Source organism: Mytilus trossulus, chromosome 12, assembly GCF_036588685.1.
Source record: "Mytilus trossulus isolate FHL-02 chromosome 12, PNRI_Mtr1.1.1.hap1, whole genome shotgun sequence".
In the NCBI taxonomy this organism is placed as follows: Eukaryota; Metazoa; Mollusca; class Bivalvia; order Mytilida; family Mytilidae; genus Mytilus; species Mytilus trossulus.
The window spans coordinates 55,614,794-55,637,351 of NC_086384.1; the positions used below are offsets into that span (position 1 = coordinate 55,614,794).

General features: G+C 31.5%; 1 protein-coding gene across 1 annotated transcript in view; it reads left to right on the forward strand.

The window, feature by feature from the left end:
• The first annotated feature begins 3,100 nt into the window (after window positions 1–3,100).
• The window catches only part of LOC134692599 (uncharacterized), a 30,854-nt gene continuing 11,396 nt past the window's right edge, over window positions 3,101–22,558 (forward strand). Inside the window, exons 1-4 of the mRNA XM_063553057.1 lie at window positions 3,101–3,218; window positions 8,895–9,191; window positions 13,668–13,766; window positions 14,781–14,837. Of these exons, the coding sequence (XP_063409127.1) occupies window positions 3,101–3,218; window positions 8,895–9,191; window positions 13,668–13,766; window positions 14,781–14,837 (571 nt within the window). The remainder of the gene's footprint in view (window positions 3,219–8,894; window positions 9,192–13,667; window positions 13,767–14,780; window positions 14,838–22,558) is intronic.

Sequence of the window (22,558 nt, forward strand, 5' to 3'; positions counted from 1 at the left end):
ATAACATTTATCCAAAACGAGATTAATCTTCGACATCACTGGAAAGGTTGGTATATGGGGAACGGAGAATAGACATTGTTTGCCTTTTCAATTTATATGTGTTCAATGTGTTGTATCGTTATGACAAAAACGTTCCCTTTATAACCGCAAAATTATTATGGCATATTAGTTCTTCGGGAATAGACAGAATGTGTGCTTTTACGGCATTCATTTGTTCAAAACAAAATTTCCAGACAAACTTTTGTTCAGAAGAACAAATAATTTTAAGTTGACAGTGTTTTGCTAATTTTCGACTATAAGGCACGGGGACCATACACTAGCGGGAAGGTATTTGTATCTTTCCCCATATAAACCAGACATACATTCCTATTATGATGTTCCATAATTGCTGTCAAATTTATTGATTTTGTAACTTATGAATAAACAATCGTTTTCGACTATAAGTAATCTTTAAATAATAAGTGAGGCTCGAACTTAAGATTTGAAATCGAATGTCTGTGAAAATCAAAACAATAATTATATCTTATTTTTCTAGATATGGTAACACAGGATAGTGATAACTATTTTAAGATAGTGGCTCTATTAGTTGACATTGCATGTAGTGTAATCTGGGAGTATATGAAACAAAAGATTCTCGGTTCTACAAGTTTTGAATCTTTTTTGAATACTAAGGAAGTTAAACATAAATTAGTTCATGTTTATGAAAAACTGGAATGCTGTGAGTGTGAATCAGATAAGATAAAGGGAGAAAGATTGATAGCTAAAGAACAGTTACTCGTATTATATAAATCTGACGAAACGAAACGAATTCAAAGTCACAAAAAATACTTTCGCGGAAGATTGACCAAAGTATGCATCTGTAATTATTGTGCAAAAGAAAAAATAGATGTCAAAGTCGTTGATATTACACTTGCAAATTTCATTATTCAAAAACTCGGGAAAGGCGACAAAGGGCTAGCTAGTTGGATGACACAAATACAAGATTTGCGAAATGAAATATTCCATCTATCAGATATAAAAGAACTAAAAGATGAAGAATTTAAAAACAAATGGAAAATAATAGAAGGTTCTATATTAGGAATAGCTAATCTGATAGACAAAGAATATGCTGTGAAAACTAAGCTGAGAATTAATAGCATAAAGCAACTCGCCGTTATTCCTGCGAGTATGTTTAATGATGAGATACTTTGTCGGGATTACTGGAAAATGAAATGTGCTGAATTTCAGGTAAGATGGCAATTTTAATGTGTCAAGTACAGTTACAATCCTTTGACGTTGTCCCTTATGATATACTAGGAAAAAATTAAAGATAAAAAACAGATTGTCACCTCGAACTTAATAGTTCTGTAGTGATACATGTATGATTAATTTGCAGCTTCCACTCATATTCATATTCTATATTTGTATTTCCTAAAAACTGATAGAAATCTTAAACTGAATAAAAATTTGAAAATGAAGCTAAAATTGAATGAACATTACTCGATACAGAATGTGCTACGATATTCAACATAATTAATAATTATTTTTATTTACTTTAAAAAAAAATAGAGAGCTCAGTGTGATGAAATGGAAGAGAAAGCAAATGCTTTACACACAAAGTTACCAGGAGTCTTTACTGAAACGATGAAAAATGATTGCCAGACCGCAATGAAAGAAATACGTAACTATTGATATTAAAAAAAGATGCAAAATATAGATCCAAAGTTTGTAATAAACCCTTTGCAACTTGAAATGATAAATTCAGTCACACAAATCACAAGGTTTTATTTGGCCGTCAATGACGTATCTGCACTTAATCCATTGGATGTTGGACTGTATAATTTTTTTTTTAAATACTTGACTTATGTCTAAGTTGTCATTTGCTTTCTACTTTGCGAGTTCCTTCAGGTCTTTACTTAGCGTTCTATTTCTTTTGTGAAACGCTACTACGTCGTAGGATGCTTTCTACTTTGTATTGCTCTGATGACTAAAGTCCTTTTCAATTTATTTTGATAGCTCGTTCTTATATTGTACTGTTACACCGTTATTACAGGTTCGGAAGAGGGTTTTGCGCCAGAAATTATTTTACCCTGCAACATTCTTTATGTGACTGTCCCAAGTCAAGAATCTGTCATTTAGTGGTTGTCGTTGATTTATGTCTGTCATATGTTTTTGGCTACATGTATAGTTATAAATTAGGTCGTTAGGATTCTCTTTTGAGTTGGTTCATATTTTTCATGTCGGGGCCTTTTACAACCAACAATACGTGTTTTTTTTCGAATTGTTAAATGCTGTACGACTGCCTATAATTGCTTACATCCACTTCGTTTGAACTTTTTTGGATTCTTGTCTCATTGGCATACATATCACATGTCCCTATTTTCATATGATGAAAACATATTAACAGCGGCTACCAACGATAACCACTAAATAACAGATTTCTGACCTGTTAAAAATACAATATTGCGGCTAAAGCCTTCAATCAGCTTTTTATATGGAAAAAATGCAGCATAACGACATGATACAACACTGTAAAGTAGACGGGAAAGGGATTGACACATCACATCTAATGTAAGCAAACACAACAACTAGCAGGAACAGTACACAAAGGACTGATCAACGAGTACTCACAGTTACTAGAAGCAAGCTAGCTTTCAGCCCATAAATAAATTATGTATTCCTAACAAACTAAAAGGCATTCACAAATAAAGGCAACACTAGTATATCTTTGTTCTCAAGTCAAAAGTGGATTAAGGGAAAATGAATCCGAGTTACAATATTAACACGACAAATTATGGACTATTTTGATAGCTACAGTTATGACATAATATGCACCAATGTATAATTGTGACCATCATATGCTCGATTAAGGAATTCGTTTTAAAAATATTGCTTGTCTTACGACAGTTGAAAGACAATTTGAAAGTAATTATATTTGTCGTGTAACATTTGCATATAAATGATCGGCCTTTTCAAAACTCTAAAAATAAACACAATGCTTGAAGAAAATTTTATGTTTTGAGTACATCAACAAACAAAAAAACAATATGCTATTTCAGTACTTGACCTTTGTTTTATGTATTATTTATGTTGTTTAAGAAATGTATTCAAATGTTTCTAAATGGGTTTTTCAACAGAAAAATTTGAAAGTTTTATTGACAAGATCAATATACTGACCAAGGTGTTTGGAAACCAAGACACCTTAGAAGTATTAGCAGATGCACAGAGAGTGGAGGAAGGTATTGTCTGTTAGCTTTTTAAAATTCTATTCGTACGCTCAGATACTTTGCATCGTTTGATATAAACAATTTGAAATGTTGTTGTTTACGATATTAACAATGCAGTTAGAATACTTTACGTATAAAATGTAATTGGAAAAATAATTTCTCTTTATCTGTTCGTATAAGAAATTTGATACCAGGTTACACCGCTCAGCTTAAATAACTGTATATATTAAAGGAAAGTTCCATACTTTGACATTTATTATAAATTTTATAATCCTTTTCCTTTCAAATGTATCAGTCCGTGTAGGTGTTTGAATTTTTAAAACTACGTTATGATATTACTTGATTTATTTCACTTGACTGGGCGGAGTTTAATCGGTTCGCTTATTTAAGACTAGTCCATCTATAGACAGGTGTTTCGGGATAAATCATCAATGACGTGTCCAGTTATTCGTCCCATATTGTACACTCAGTTCGTTTGTCTATTAGTTTGGTGACACTGATCGATTATAATGATAACGGCCATCATCTTTCTCACACACATCTTCAATTAGACTGTACTTATGCAAATTTAAACGTTAGCTCCTCCCGATCACTTTAAATAACATTGAAAATTACATCGATTAACAATAAAATTGAGAATGGAAATGGGGAATGTGTCAAAGAGACAACAACCCGACCAAAATAAAAAAAAAACACAACAGCAGAAGGTCACCAACAGGTCTTCAATGTAGCGAGAAATTCCCGCACCCGGAGGCGTCCTTCAGCTGACCCCTAAACAAATATATACTAGTTCAGTGATAATGAACGCCATACTAATTTCCAAATTGTACACAAGAAACTAAAATTTAAATAATACAAGACTAACAAAGGCCAGAGGCTCCTGACTTGGGACAGGCGCAAAAATGCGGCGGGGTTAAACATGTTTGTGAGATCTCAACCCTCCCCTATACCTCTAACCAGTGTAGAAAAGTAAAAGCATAACAATACGCACATTAAAATTCAGTTCAAGAGAATGGCCACATATTCTTTGAATCGAAATATATCAAAACGATAGTTAGTTTTTTTTAAATATAAAAACGCAGGGTAGAATGTATGAAATCATGTTATGAATGACAACAGTATTTGTGTACAATTACTCAAATGTATCATCGTCTTTGATTTAGAGGGTAAAATTTCTCTTTTTTACTCAATACTCAACTGTCCACAAACTTCAATAGACTTTATACTACCATCCGGAAATCACTTGTTTGTCTAAAACTGTTTCCAACAAGCATCAACTCTGGTCATATTTGAACTGAATAATAGAAATGATAAGCCAGTATCATAAATCAGCAAAGCTTGTCACTCGGGAAAACATTTATGATAAAATGGACACCAATATATTTGTTGAATGACTAAAAACAATTTGCCGGCATCAATTGTGAGTGTCGCTATGTACTATAAGTAAGTAACAGTCACGTGAAACAAATGTTTCGATATATCAGGCGTTTGTTTAACAAAAGTTTACGCCTGAACCAACCCACAATGGCCATAATCACGGTAAGTATAGTGTCCGGCAAGGATCCTGGTTTTTCGAATGATTTGGTACATTTTTTTCGAGTGTAGTTCGGGCTTTTTCGAGTGATAAAACATGCGATAAGTTCAATTAACTGCTATTTCGTAATTATAATAGTTTTTACCATTACTACCAATCTTATTTTGAATGCTAAACATGTTTTGATCAACAAAGAAGCACAATTGCCTTGTATAATCACTCAAAAAAAAAATCGGACACACTCGGATAAGCCCGAACTGCTCTCGAAAAAAACGAACATGAAGAAATGAATTTATTCTCAAAATGTCGTTTTCAATGCAATACCAAGAATTTTGGAAAGTGTCTGTATTTCCAAGGATATATAGATTCCATGTATGCATTTCCCTCAACGTTATCCATGTACAAAAATGGCTTTATTCTGTTATTTGGAATTAAAGCATTTAAAGAATTGTTTTAACCTATTCTAACGAAAAATTATGTCGGATTAGTAAAATCTTTCTATAACAAATACATTCATAGATAATATAACTGTATATATTAAATTCAAGCGTCTATCTCACGTCTTGTTAGAAAGGAAGTCTGTTTGTTTACATTTGTGGCCATATTCACTCGAAAAAAAGTGGACACACTCGCAAAAGCCCGATCAAATCACTCGAAAAGCCACGATACTAGCCGGACACTATACCTACCGTGATAATTAAACTTCAAAAGGATGATAATATGGTGGTATCATAATTCAGATTAGTTATTTAGGATGGATTGATACACCTCTTTTTTGATAATCAATCATTTACTATTTATATAGCATGTTTCTCTCTTGTCATAAAAAATCATAATATTTAATAAAATTAATAGATTTAGCTGACAAAGTCCTTATATTTCAATAAGGTAACTTTATTTGTAAGTGGACAATTGTTTTAATGTTAATTAGGCATAAATTAAAAAAAAAATCGCTTTCCCCTCTCTGTGATTAAAGCAAGATAACTCTGGTCAATTTTCCTAACATTCATTTATTATGGGAAGATGATATAGTTCTGTTTTCATTTATAGTCTTTTTCAGAAAAGTTCTAATTGTTTTTGGTAGGTTTCAATTACAATTTTACACTCTAGCATTCGGCATCAGTTAGAAGCTTCTGGAATAAAGTGATGGCTATGGTGTACTGTTTTGTGTTTGTGCGTGCGTATGTGTATTTGTGTTCATGGTGTTAGGCATTATTATACTTCTTTTATGTATTTGTCTTAAGGAATCGAGTAAAGCAGATAAGTTACACCCGCGTTATGCTTCGTTTGAGTTCTGGCATAATGGTATTCACCATGTCGATCATAGAAACAAATGCCTTTACGAGTAGAAGGACGAATACTGTTGGGCATTTTTTTTATGCATACCATAACTTGATACAGTGTATTCTTGACAGCACAACTAATGTTTTTAACACTTACTCATAAAAATGCTCGAACTACTTGACTTTCAAAGCTCCTAATTAACGTGTTTACACACTGATATAATATGGTTGTTAAACATTACAAATCTGTAATAGTATAAAACACTATACACCTCATGTGCTTGCATTAACTTATCCAAAAATATATTTATTTCAAGACTAAATTTTTCGGCATGTTGTTTACGTTTTATAAATTTTAGAATTCTAATTGTGTCTCAAATTCCGTTTAAGATTTGACTAAATACCAATATCCTGATATTGTAAATATGCTAATTTATAATTCAAAATACTGAGCTGTCGTAAAAACTCAGACGTTTTGGTGTGTCAGGGTGATTCGTATAACATAATTGTTTGCCCACATCAATCAAAATATGCGATGAATTAAAGAACTTATAGGAAAACAATATCTGAACACAATGATTTCACAATTATATTGAATGTATTCAAGTGCCAACATTTCCCCTTTCAAAGCAATTAAGCCGCTGTTAATATCAGTTAGCTTGATTTCTCATGATGGATTGTATTTCATACACTTATTGTTTATTTTTATTTTCCAAAAATTCAACAGTATTAAAAAATTGTTAAATTTTGTATTCTGTTGTTTGCTGTTTTTGCTTGTCTTTTATTTAAATTGTTTTTTTTTTAGAAATACTTGTGTAAAATACATATAGTTTCCAAATAAGTCATCAATTTTTACTTTTTTATCAAAGTTATCTACTGTGTCATAAATCAGTACACTTGGCAACCCAAATTCAAAATACTGTACCGGTAATTCAGGATGGATTGTATACATAGTATCAGAGACAGCAGTTACCACAAATTTGTGTCAGCATCATTAAAAAAAAACAGTGATTTGTTTTTGGGTATTTTTTTTTCATCATATTGAACAGTATAAAAAAACATTTTTTTGTTGTTATTGCTTTTTTTTTTTTTTAAATCATTGCTTATCTTAGAATGATTTGTGTAAAATACATTTCTGACATCAATTTGTACTTTGTAATGAAAGTTATCAGATGTGTCATTAATCAGTAAATTTGGAAACACAAGAATGAAAGCATTATATATAAGACAGAAAAATTGATACACAATGACTTCAATATTTAATTGTCAGGATTAATTAAAGTGCCAACATTTCTTTTTTAAATTCAAAATACTGTATCGTCACCAACATCGGTTGTTTTATTATCTCAGAGTTAGTTAAATTCTAGTACAATTTTCCAGCATTATTATATCATGTATATCGTAAATAAACAGAATAGATGTATTGTATAAACATTTCTTTTTTAAATCAAATTATAGAACTTTTCAGTAGGGTTGATATGTAAAGAATAACTGAATTATTTTTTATCTTTTGTTTTGTAAGTTGACAGCAATAACAAAACTACCAAACAACCTGGAATTCTGCTAGATCAGACTTATTACGAAAAGTCAGGACTAAGGTCATTTAAGAACTAAGGAGTCGATTTTTTTAAGCGACCTTACCAAAATAATAAGAACAAATAAATGAAATCAGAATCTGAGCAGTTTGCAGTGATATGATTCTACTTATTTTTATTTTTTATTTTTTTTGGTCATGTGATTAAATTGCTTTTAAACAAATTGTTAGAAATGATATTTTGCACATGTCGATCAACAGATAAATACACCTAGTTATCACATAAAGAAAGAGCCTTTCTTAATTCTAAGATGCATACGAAGGTTATTGAATGATTTTTTTCCTAAGTTAAAAGAAAAATCAAAAAAATACTGAACTTAAGGGAAAATCTAATCGGAAAGTTCATAATCACAGGGCAAAATCAAATAGCAAAACGCATCAAAAACGAATGGACAAGAACTGTCATATTCCTGACTTGGTACAAGCATGTTCAAATGTAGAAAATGGTGGATTAAGCCCTTGCCCTCTCACTTTCATGACAGTCTCATAAAATTCCGTTGTATTTACAATGCTGAGTGAACTAAACAGGCATAATAAATAAGATAATCAAAATATGGGTACAGCAGTCGTTATCGTGTAACAATTTTAAAAGATACAATTTAACAGAACACAAAAACATCTATCTACAAACAAAATAGTCCAAAAGTTATATAGAATTCATAAGAAACCACAAATAGTTCATTCCACTACGCTATTTAATAATTTTGACGTGTGTAGTTCAACGTATTTTATAATTAATTTTGCAAGAAGTCAAAAGTAAAATCAAAAACTCAAAGGAAAGTTAAAAAAGGAAAGTCCTTATTCAAATGACAAAATCAAAAGTTCAAACACATCAAACGAATGGATAACAACTGTCATATTCTTATATAGAAAATATTGGATTAAACCAGGTTTTATAACTAGCTACACCTCTCACTTGTATGACAGTCGCATAAAATTCCATTATTTTGACAATGATGTTTGAACAAAACAAAGACATAATACTTAAAAATGTTAAAATAGGGGTTAAACAATCAGCATTATGTTATAATCTGAATCACTATAAACATGATACAAGACAAACAACGTCTGCTGACATTTTACTGTTATAACGACTAGCACTTCATGCATCTGTTCAGATAAAAGAGTCAAAAGGCATTAGTCATGTTAATACTGTTTTCAATTTATTATGTCCCTTTTTATTTGATCACTAATTATGAATACTAAATATATCTGCAAAGTATGTTGACCCATATAGTAAAAAAAATAATTTAAGTAGTTTTAATGACATATTCCAGACTTGCAGATTGTTCGTGTACCTGCGTTTTTAAAACTTAATGTACCGAGTTCATGGAACGAATCAAGAATTTTGGAATATCTCCAAGACATCAGATTGAGGGGAACATCCGATGCAAACATAAGAATTATGGCTGTATCACTTGACGACCTAAACATGTACACAAAAATAGCCAGATCAGTACTAAATGTGGATTCACTGAAAATAGAAATAAACAAAATATTGTCTGGAATACTCTCAGAAATGGCAATTGACAGAACCCAACAGGCTGACGTTTCTGTGAATTTGACAATACCAGGTAATTTAAGAAATCGCTTTTTACGTTATTTGTATAGAAGCATCTATTTTTAGTATTTCTTATCTATTTATTTTAATCTCTTTGGTTTAACATGAATTTTGACATAATATTGATTATGATGTCTATGTCTGGAATTAAATAAATCAAACCAAATATACCTTCATGTCTAACGTTTTGAGATTTTGATGCGTCACCATATGCCGTTATTACCACAGTATATCACAAAGTACACCAATTTCATTTTCGATTCAAAGACAAAAAAGTCAGATATGGTTCAGACTAGGTCGATGATTTTTCAAACTTGGAACAACATGGTTAGGGGTACATAGGGTTTGGTTCAAACGCTAAAGAAATGATTAAATACAAGTTCAGACTGTTAATGTAGTTCAGGGGTAAAGAAAATAAATGACAGAAATTCCTATACATTGTCAATTGAAGATTTCACTATGCTTTGTTTTAAATAAATGATAAAAAGTATGGGTAACCACGCTATTTTTCAAGGTATGAGTCGTTCAAAATTGTCAAAATTTGCGCTTAGATTATTCCTAACAAAACAAGTTTTTAGTGCATAAAAAGACAGAATTTTAAAATGAAACATAAAAAAGATATATTTAAAAATATATTTTAAGAAAATAAAAAGAGACATGTGCCACAAGTAAAAAAATGAATATTCCCTATATGTCCTGTAAAAAAAATTTCTACTAAAAAGTTTTATTCTGTTTCACTTTTGATGTTTACTATAAGTTCATAATTATTCGGACCTCATCGAACTGGACAAATGTCTGAAATTACCGTTTTTATTGTATAGGTTGTACTACGTTAAGGTGTTTAATTTCTGTGGCACCTCCGCTCCAGTATTTCAACGCATGTCAAATGAACGACAACTAAATCTCTGAGGAAATCGAGACATACCACTGTCAAGTACGTTTGATTCATTCATAAACTGTGATAAATTAATCTGATTAATCAGTTAATTTGGAAAGTAAATTTTAAATGCATACGAACTGTAAGTTATTTATACCCGAGAAATGAACTGTAAATTCAACTTTCGTCATATAATCTTCTTATTTTGTATGTATTTACACGACATTTCATGTTGAATTGATTAAAACAATACTGCAATCATTCTGCATCCCTTCAATTTTATGATTATGTGAGTCTTTTAATATTTGCTGCATGCCAATAACGATTAATGTGTTGGTGTAATAGGTTTTATAAAATTTTCCAAAATTTATGAAAAAAAAATTACTGGACTGTCCGTCCGTCCGTATCACACTTGTGAACACGACCAACTTGGTGTTTTGTAACCGATCTTCATCTTAGTTGATGAATCTTTTTCAATTTTTGTCGTACTTTTGAGTTCATCTTTGACCATACATAAGAGAGATTTTGGATCAAATTAGACTAGGAAAACCCCGTCGCTTGCTAAGAGCGCATGAACCAAGTCCTGAGCATTGTTTGTTTGGGAGCAGAGCCAGCTGCGGTAGCTGGACGTTAGTGCGAAGTATCCGACATTTCATCATCAGATCACAAACTGTTTCCGAACTTATCTCTGATGTCATTGTCTTTGACAGGTACCTTCGGCTATTTCTTAAGTTTTTCCTTCAACTCCTTCACCTTCAGAATCTCACCCCTATAATTTTAAACAAACGAATAAATTACAATGAACATAGATAATGTAGACTTTACCTATACGAAAACATTAAATTATACTGTTCGAGTACATGTAGATGCTTTGATACTTGTATTTCACTACTTTAGTCATATGATCTTATATCAATAATTCTTTGGGTGTATAATTTGTCTACAAAGTTGAAAAAATAAACAATACTTTTGTTTAGAATAAATTACGTTTAAACTTACTTAAAATTAAGTTACATAGATGTGCAGAGAAATAGAAATTTATTAAATGTAATTATATATAAGCTGACTTTAATTGATTATTGCTGATCTTTTCTGTTGAACTTGTCAGGAGTTTGCTAAATTTTGTTGACAGCCTTCTCCGTAACTGCTTTACAGAGGCTTAAGAATACAATTGTTTGGCATCCTCAGGAAAAGAGTTAGTGTTTGCCTTCATGTGCTCAACTTTTGTATCCCATGAACAAGGATAAGTTTGATATGCTTTAAGAAGTAGAAGCACCTCTTTTTCCGACAAAAAAAACCCCACTTTTCTTCTGTTTCATAAGAATGATAGGTGCTGCAAAAGAGAAATATGCGTATTAAAAAAAAACATATAAAAGTGAAATCATTGAATATTAAAAATAATAAACTAGAGTTAAAAATAGAAACAAGAAGAAGAAAAGAAGAAAACCGGTGTACTCGATTTTTACACGAGTTTCATAGTTATGTTTGTTTTTCAAAAAATGTCAACACAGTCATTGCTCATATTATAACATACGTGCTAAGAAGAAACCAATTTGAGAAGGAAGAATTTGAGAGGTAATGCATTTACTTATATACACATATATTTATTAATTCAAACATGAGAATCAGCATCCCCAAAGCCGTACGCAATAAAATAAAATCACAAAAGTCGAAGTGCTGGGTGAAGATAATATTTGTTGATAAGAGAAGGTTTAGTTTTTCTTCCTTTACAGTATGTGGATGCAATGATAATTTAAAAAGATTTCCACAAAAAGGGGGGTTTAGCCCTTATTCGCCAAAGAAGAAACATATGGTTGTGTCATGCAGATTTTATAAAAATAAGGATTCATGTATCATAAAAATTGTAAAATATATTGTGAACATATCAGCGCAACCTGAAAGGTATGCGCGACTCAACACAATAAAAAGGGGGAGGGATAAATCTGTCTTGTTTGGAACATAAAAATTGAAAATTTCATTGAATGTGTTGACAAAAAAATAAATCTTTATACCTAGGCAATTTGTATAATTCATCTATTATTTATTACATAAGCAGACCCAGGGTGTGCCCTTGGGGTCCTGTCCCCTTTTATTAGATAAATTTGTTTGAATATATAGGGAATCACTGAAGCATGACCTGAGCCATCCAATCCCGGCTTTTATTTTTGCTCAGACAGCCTCGTCCTTATGAAAAGTTCTTGATTCGCCACTGTATCTATACTCCAGAAAGCCTGCTGAACATAGCGAGGTGCACGAACAACGCGTTTCCAATTTATGACATCGTACGAAACTACAAGCTATCTCATGTAAATAGAGTAATGATATCTTTGATATCCAATGTAAGTGTTGCAACAATATACAATAAGATTCACAGATGTATTCCTATGTTTAGCCAGACTTTGGAATATTTCATTCAGTGACCAACAGTTAATGCATGGAGAGACAAACGGGGTACATGGCCAAAACTTAGAGACGTCATTGGAGCAATTGACGGAAAATCTACAGAAATATATCGTCCCCTATTTGAGCCACAGGAACTGTATTATTCTGGTCATCGGCATTATCATGCCATAAACATACAGGTAGTCGTAGACAATGCCGGTTATATTTCCTACGTAGAGAATGATGCCCAACAATTCACGTTGATGCCGCAAATTAAGAGAGATGGTTCTCCTTGGAGACAAAATTTATCCAAATCGTCATCCTTTAGTTACACCATTTACAACACCTCAAATTAATCGTCAGCCAGAACATTTGAAGAGAAAGAGCAGAAAACTAAACGAGTAATTGGGGAATACAGAATTGAAGTGGAAAACAAAATTGATGAATTGAAAAGATAAAAGTATCGAGTACATTATGGCGGCACCCATTGCCAAAACTAACAGACGTTATGGAAACATGTGCCGTCCTTATCAACAGATAAGGAAAAAAAAAGATCTTCAATTAAATGCTTTGTTCTTTTCATTTTTCCAAATTCCGCCAGGACAGCTAGAGGTTCAACGTCTAAAAAGATGAAATGTTACTTAAAGTACATAACTTTCTTTATAATAATTTTTAAATCCATGACATTTGGACTCTTAGGAAAAGTGTTTTATTGGCCATGAAAACAATAAAATCAATGATGATCTCATTTGTTTTGATTTTTGAGACGACCCCTTACATTTTACCTGTCTTTGTTGTCTTCAACTGAAGGTGTCAAGAGATGCTGAAAAGGTATAATACGACTAACATTACATGGTATCAAAATCATGCATGTACAGGACTATACTAGAACAAATAAGAAATACATTTTAAAAGGTAGGTTCTGCAAGATATTTGAAAAAAATGGCTGATTGGTTGAGCATTTAAACTGACCCAGGAAAACAGAAAAAGCTAGGTTAAGATATTAAGTTATTTTTCCTTTTAAACATGTTAAAATTACTGAATGTACTATTTCATATTTTATTTCAAAATTGAACATATCATTACGGCTCTCTTACTCACGATTCTTACTTTTTTTAGGGGTACTTGATATCAAATTAGTCTCAAGTAATTGTAGGAACAAATAGTAGATATGTTTTATTCGTGTGCTGAAATCAGACATGACGTAAGCAGTGCTTTTTGTAATTTCAGAATTTACGAGAGCTGAAATGGTCATAAAAAAAAATAAAAGAACGTCGTCAACAATTGGAACAGCTATTTATGACGAAGATATAAAAACTATTTTTGATAGTAAGTTAAACTACACATTAAAAGAAAGGGACAGGCATCACATATATAGTTCCTATTCAAAGAAAACTCACGCCAAGTCTTCGTTCGATGCTTTTTTTCAAAACTTGACATGTACTTAAAGAGAGGTAAAGTATACCAAAGGGATATTCAAACTCATAAGTCGATGATGATGATGATGATGATGATGATGATGATGATGATGATGAGGATGATGAGGATGATGATGATGAGGAGGAGGAGGAGGAGGAGGAGGAGGAGGAGGAGGAGGAGGAGGAGGAGGAGGAGGAGGAGGAGGAGGAGGAGGAGGAGGATGATGATGATGATGATGATGAGGAGGAGGAGGAGGAGGAGGAGGAGGAGGAGGAGGAGGAGGAGGAGGAGGAGGGAGGAGGAGGATGAGGATGAGGAGGAGGAGGATGATGATGATGATGATGATGATGATGATGATGATGATGATGATGATGATGATGATGATGATGATGATGATGATGATGATGATGATGATGATGATGATGATGATGATGATGATGATGATGATGATGATGATGATGATGATGATGATGATGATGATGATGATGATGATGATGATGATGATGATGATGATGATGATGATGATGATGATGATGATGATGATGATGATGATGATGATGATGATGATGATGATGATGATGATGATGATGATGATGATGATGATGATGATGATGATGATGATGATGATGATGATGATGATGATGATGATGATGATGATGATGATGATGATGGATTTTGTACAAATGCATTCATGATGTTGATGCGACGATTCTTTGGAATATGGTTTGTTACAGTTTCGGTGAAAGTTGTGGTTGTTGGTATTATCAAACATTTTATCCCTGGTTATGATATTCATAAGATGTTTTTCTTCTATTTCAACTCTATAACTAGGCTGTCTATAAGTGTATAATAATGTTTAAAAATATATATATATATATATGTTAGTTGCATATTTTTTCGATAACATTATGTTCATTGTTTCAGACGTGTTAGCGGAATTGCGTCGAACACGGAAAATGGATCAAGCATTTAAACTTCACGGTAATAATTTGATTTCAATTTATTTGTATTCTAACATAGAGTAAATGGCTAATCATATCATTAATAATTTACCCGTTTATTAATATTTGTTAATATGGTTTGCGAACAATTGATTACACACATGATGTTTTTCAAACCATTATACTGGTCAGGAATACTAAGTTGAAATCTGAATACAATGTATACATGCTCATGAACTCTTCTAGTACGTTAGTAAGATCCAGTATGAACAAAATACGCCCTTTTATTTGTCGTGACGGGAACTCCTCGCAAATGCCCATGATAACTAAGTGCTGTCTTATTGTTCTGTGTATGATGATATTTTACCTGTTAAGTTAGGGCAACAAACTTTGCAAAATAATATGAATCTATTGATTATTTATTCTCGTTCTAAATATGCAGGACTTCTTATAATTCACATTATACAAACTTCAATGGAGATTCTTATGATCCCTATTCGGTTTGAAGTACACATATAAATTGAACAAGTCAATGAGAAAAAAATGATTAATGAAGAAAAGTAAATCAAAAGTAGACGAAACACGTACATCTTTTTTAAATCATACCAATAATGACCTAAGTTATAACCGACTTTAAAAAAGCCACCAAAAGGCATCACAATTTGATAGATAAGGATATATTTCTTGTTTGACTCTCACATTATTAGCAAATTCAAAAGTTTCATGTATGTTTTCTCGTTTAAATTGTTTTACATTGTCTTATCGGGGTCCTTTATAGCTGACTATGCGGTATGGGCTTTGCTCATTGTTGAAGGCTGTACGGTTACCTATAGTTGTAAATGTTTGTGTGATTTTGGTCTCTTGTGGACAGTTGTCTCATTGGCAATCATACCACATCTTCTTTTTTATATTTCCGACTGAAAAGTGTTTGTAAATGGTTTTCGTATTGAATCTAATTTGATAAGAAGGTGTTTTTTCAAAAGTTGAGAATGGAAATGGGGAATATGTCAAATAGACAATTACCCCATCAAAGAGCAGATAACAGCCGACGCCCACCACTAGGTCCTCGATGCAGCGAGAAAATCCCGCACCAGGAAGCGTGCTTAAGCTGGCACCCAAACACAAATATATTATAGTTCAGGGATAATGGATAGCCTACTAAATTCCAAAATTTATAATAGAAAAATAAAAATAGAAAACAAAATAAAAAAAGAAATAAAATTAAAAAATTATACAAGACTCACAAAGGCTAGAGGCTCTTGACTTGGGACTGGCGCAAAAATGATGTTTAGATTAAAGAAGACCTATCATAGATACTAGGCTTACAATGTTTTACGGCAAACTCACGAGGAGTCGTCTACAACAGATTCATTAGTAAGGTGCTCGAATCAAAACCGTCAAAGCAATTTATTCTAAATGAGGTGTCGGTCATTATCTGAAAGACAGCTGATGTAATCTTGTATCTACATATTTACTAAATCTCTGTGATAATTGGCATTATTATTGACAAAAAGATGAATTGTTGAAACGATTAGAGGAAGGGGTAGTAAACAAAACCCGATGATCAAAAACCATGCATGATGCATAAATACGAAATCATGAATTTTGTGACAAATACACACATCTTATAGAAAAAATTGAAAATAATTTCTAAAATACTTGAATCTAACAAACCAGTGAATTGTTTATGATTTTTTTTCGGTTGTAACAAAAATGAATGTCAAAAACTTAATGCAGAAAAGCAAATAGAAAAGTCTAAACAAAATTATTAAAATTGGAAGAAAAGAAATTTAACAATGATCGGTAAAATTACAGCTATCAAATCATTGATTATACTAAATATTACCTTTTTAGCATCTGTTCAATTTAAAAAAAACCAATATCTATATTTTTTTATTGAAAAGCAAAGGAGAAAAGGTTAAACGCACAATACTTAGCTTTGGTGAACTAGATGGGGCTTTTAAAATGATTAACATAGATAAATACATAGAATCTATCAAAATTTGGGGGAACAAAAGGTTAATTAATGGAGATCTAAGAAATTGAAAAATTATTCCACTTTTTTATTTTAATAAGTATGGAAAAGATTTCCTTATCTTTCACATGAATATTGATAACACAGACTCTATTCCAGAGTTACGGGAGCTTCCAAAATTTTCTTTTGACATTTTTAAAGCATGGATAACTTATTAAAAGTACAACAACCAAAAAACGTTAGATCTATACGTCAAAAAGTTATTTGGGGAAATCATTTCATAAAGATAAAAAATAAATGTTTTTTATTCCAAAACTGGAAAAATAGTAATATTATCTTTGTTAATGACATCATTGATGAAAATGGTAATATAGAAGAAAATTTTATTTTTACAAAAGCTTAAAATAAAAAGTAACGGGATGTCAGAATTTTACCAATTAAAGAAAGCTTTTCCAAGAGAATGGTTAAAGATTTTAAAGCAGGAACATTCAAAGAAAACTCAAGTAAAAACGCCCTATGCAATACTTATTAATAACAATTGTAATAAAAAAGAAAACTTAGAAAATGTAGGTACCAGAAAAATTTATAATATATTTATTAAGAATGAAATTGAAATACCTGTTGGTTTTTACAAATGGAAGACAATGCTTAACCTAGAATACATTAAGAGTCTTTCGTGTAATATGTTATAGTTTGCTCGTCATTTTTTAAAAGATAATAAATAAAAAGTGTTCCGTTGTAAATTGCTACACTTTATTTTACCTTGTAAAATTTTATTGAAAAAGTGGAAGATCTGCGCTATTTCAAATTGTCACTATTGCAACACCACAGAGGATTATGATCACATGTTTCTTAAATGTCATTTTCTTCATAATTTCTGGAGTAAAGTAAAAACACTCTTAGAAAAACTGAATATTAATAATAATATTCTAACATTAAAAAATTTATCATGGGGTTAGAAAATAAATGATGATAATCTATGAAATTAATTATTTGATTACAATTATAGTGTTTTGTATATATAAGGCAAATTATATGTCGTGAGCAGAAAACAAAATCTTTAGATGTATATTCTGTATTTAAAACATAATTCATGTACAGCTACAAATCGCAGGCAACTACAAATGTAGTAAACATACTCAGAATAAATGTCTACTTGATAAAGTTGTCAAATTGTTGTAATAATTGTTATGTTTGCAAATGTATAATCCAGCAAAAAAGAAAAGTAAAGGTTAATAATATAAAAATTCTAGATCCGGAACTGATTTAGAGAAATAATTTTACCTATCACCGATAAACGGTATTTGTTATCCACTGGTTTTTATCGTTAAAAGAAAAAAAAATTACATACTAATTTTTCAGAATTGAAACACATATATATTTGTTCATACATGCCTGTGAGCTGCTTATATTAATCGTATCACTATAAAACTGGTAATTTCCAAACCAGGAAGAGTTATCAATACAATAATAAAGAACCGATAACGACAAGTGTGAATTATTTCTGGAAACATTTCTTTCCAAACAAGCTAGATATACATATTGATAAATTAGAATTTCATATATACTTATTTATTTACGGTTGAAAATGAAATATTAACAATATAGTCTAGATAAATTGTAATGTAGTACAATGTATTGTTAAACAAAGAGAACTCATGTTGTTAAAATAAAGATACCCTTCACTAGATTGCTGGACTAGTAAAGCAAATTGTTAACAGCAAGCAATATATTGTTGAATAAAAAAAAGAACATCAGTTGATAGTGAAGGGTAGAAAAAGGGTAGCCCTTTTTAACAAAACAGTAATATAATTTGTAAATTTAAAACTTCGGGTTAATAAGTCAGTCTTATAGACACTTACGACAGCTAAAAAAAATGAGCAGAGCATCGTATTTTTGTTAAAGTGCATTGTATGCCTTATGATATTTCGTTGTTGATCCGCGTGTTATTAAAAACATTAAAGCGATGTTTCACAAACCATTTATCATAGTCTAAGCACCAAATTATTGATACGATCAATAAACAACATATTTTGAATCTATTTATAAGGATTGACAACCATAAAAAATTTTAAATAATAAAAATAATAGGATAAAATTGAGAATGGAAATGGGGAATGTGTCAAAGAGACAACAACCCGACCTAAATAAAAAAACACAACAGCAGAAGGTCACCAACAGGTCTCCAATGTAGCGAGAAATTCCCGCACCCGGAGGCGTCACTCAGCTGGCCCCCAAACAAATATATACCAGTTCAGTGATAATGAACGCCATACTAATTTCCAAATTGTACACAAGAAACTAAAATTTAAATAATACAAGACTAACAAAGGCCAGAGGCTCCTGACTTGGGACAGGCGCAAAAATGCGGCGGGGTTAAACATGTTTGTGAGATCTCAACCCTCCCCCTATACCTCTAACCAGTGTAGAAAAGTAAAAGCATAACAATACGCACATTAAAATTCAGTTCAAGAGAAGTCCGAGTCTGATGTCAGAAGATGTAACCAAAGAAAATAAACAAAATGACAATAATACATAAATAACAACAGACTACTAGCAGTTAACCGACATGCCAGCTCCAGACTTCAATTAAACTGACTGAAAGATTATGATTTCATCATATGAACATCAGGCACAATCCTTCCCGTAAGGGGTTTAGTATCATACCATCATAACATATATGAGAAGAACATAACCCGTGTCATGCCAACAACTGTTTTTAGAATAAATGTGTTTAGTTCCGACGCAAAGACCTTATCAGTGACTCAATATTAACGCCAAAATATGCAATCTTTAATGACTTGACAACAGTATCGTAATTATATCCCTTCTTAATAAGTCTATTCAAAGGTTTTGTAAGTTTATGAGGTGAATACTGACACCTTTGTTCTTTATAAAGAATATTTCCATAAAAAATTGGATGTGAAATACCTGAACGTATAAAAAGTCTGCATGTTGAGCTATATTTACGAATGATGTCTTTATACCGATGATAAAATTTAGTAAATGTTTTGACTAGTTTGTGATATCGAAAACCCTGGTGTAATAATTTTTCAGTAATACATAAATTTCTCTCGTTAAAATCTAAAACATTGTTACATACACGAGCGAATCGTACAAGTTGAGATATATAAACACCGTAAGATGGTGACAAGGGAACGTCACCATCTAAAAACGGATAATTAACGATAGGAAATGAAAAATCATCCCTTTTATCATAAATTTTAGTATTCAGCTTTCCGTTAGTGATATAGATATCAAGATCGAGGAAAGGGCAGTGGTCATTGTTAGTATTAGCTTTATTTAAAGTGAGTTCACCAGGATAAATTTCATTAATATACATACTGAAGTCGTCATTATTGAGAGCCAAAATATCATCCAAATATCTAAAAGTATTATTAAATTTGTTTATCAGATGTTGTTTTGATGGGTCTTTGCTTATTTTTGTCATAAATTGTAACTCGTAACAATACAAAAAGAGGTCCGCAATAAGTGGTGCACAGTTAGTCCCCATTGGAATTCCGATAATCTAACGATATACGGAATCCCCAAAGCGAACAAAAATGTTATCTAGTAAAAATTCAAGGGCATATATAGTATCAAAGCATGTCCAATTAACATAGTTTTTTTGTTTATTGCTACTAAAAAATGACCTAAAAGAGTTTGAACATATATATTCACATTCTGATTTTTTGAATGCCCATTTAATTAGATGTGTGAATTTTTTCTTAATGAGAATGTGAGGCAATGTGGTATACAGGGTAGAAAAATCAAAACTTTGAACAGATTCAAAATCACCAATATAAGCATGCAATTTATCAAGTACTTCCAACGAGTTCTTGACACTCCAAAAGTAATTTATTCCACTATTTTCGAAGGCCTTATTTGAACAATTTATTATAAGGTTTTTAATTGTACCAAGTGTGCTGGTAAGAATAATAGACAATTTAGTAGTTGAACAATGGCTTGAAGACGAAATAAATCTATATTTGTAAGGGGTTTTGTGTAGCTTCGGAAGCCAATACATAGTTGGAACTTTCATTGTATTTGGCTCTGCTTGTAAAGCGGTGGCTAAAAGTTTATGTTTGTTACAGATTTCGTTTTCTGAAAATGGAGTCAGTTGGAATGTTGGTGAATTGGTGATTTCCTTTTTCAGAACCTCGATGTAAAATTTACGTCAAACAATAATAATATTATTAGCAGCTTTATCGGCCGGGACAAAAACAAATTCCTTGGCTAGTTCTTTTAGTTTATGTTTGATACGAGAAATAGGTTTATTGTGGTTATTGTTAATAGTAAAATGTTCTTTAAAATGTTGAATACGTATATCAACTATCTTCATTACTGAATTAAAAAAAGAGTCCAAAGATTTTTTGTCAGCTTTTTCCCGTTTTATCCATTTCATACAGTAAGTAAGGAGTGAGTCGTGGATGATATTACGACACTCATTCCAATTAATAATTGACGGGGGACGATATTTAGGTCCTTTACTGAGAAATGATTTTAACTCTCGGTCTTGAACGATGTAAAGATCTCCTGTTATAACATGGGAAATGGGTCCATAAATATATTCGGAATTACTGCAATTACATGAAGTAGGTGTATTTTCACTGATATTAACATCTTTACACAATTGACTATAATTAAACACAAATTTCCGGGTAGATTTCTTGTAAATATAACAAATAAGAGGTAGCTCAGTATTGTCAAAATATCCAGGAATTTGTTCTTTAACAGAATGGTCGTTAAATATACCGGCAATATTTACAAAATCAAAGCCTTTGTTGACATACTTAATTTTAATAAAATGTTTTTTATGATCTTCAGGGCGATCAATTTTGGGAAATAATTTAGAATAACAATATGCCATAATAATTTGAACAATTTCATACTTAGGACTGCTATATGAAATTGTGTTGCAATCCTCCAAAATTTTATTTAACTTATTAACCGGTAACGAACATAGTTTTGTTAACAGATAATGTCTGCCGTTGTTTTTTGAAATAGAAATAAGGTCCGAAATATTGGTATGATTGGCCCGAAATTTTCTTTGATTGCGATTTGTTCTACAACCGTGAGAACGGTTTTACGAACAGTTTTAGAAACAATATCCAAAATGTTAACGGAATTGGTTCTAGATATATTACCAATTCCCATGATATTATCATTTAGACCGAGAGGGTAAACTGTCTGTAATTTTTTAATCCAATTTAGTTCAATTATTTTCCGTGATCGTACAAACTTTGAATGCGATTCACCAGGCTGCTTATTTACTACTTCTAAAGGTTGAACTGCTAAATATTTAAAAGGATGGTTGTGCTTCTTAAGGTGTTGGTAAATGATACTTTTGAATTTATTAGGTCTTTTAAAACGATACAGATGTTCTTGAGTGCGTTTTGATAAATATCTTCCAGTTTCTCCTACGTACTGAATACCACATCCCGGTTTGTTTCATGTGAGTAAATAAATAATACTGTTTGTTTTTCAAGTAATATCAGTTTCAAAATTTAAAGAAAATGTGCGACCATTAAACGTGGACCTTACCGTATTGTTGGTGGAAAGACGGGGACATGTAAGTCATTTTTTGGCATGACACTTATCGATAGAAGGGTAACCACGATTTTTATTGTTAAAAATGTTAGCGATGGTAGTATTTTTAGATAACCGATTTTGAAAATTGAGACGTGTAGATACCCTTTGAACAAGTTTAGTATTTAGTATTTTTCCGTTTCTTAGTTTCATAATTGTTTTGTTAGTGAATTACATAATAAAGGAGCAAAGATTGG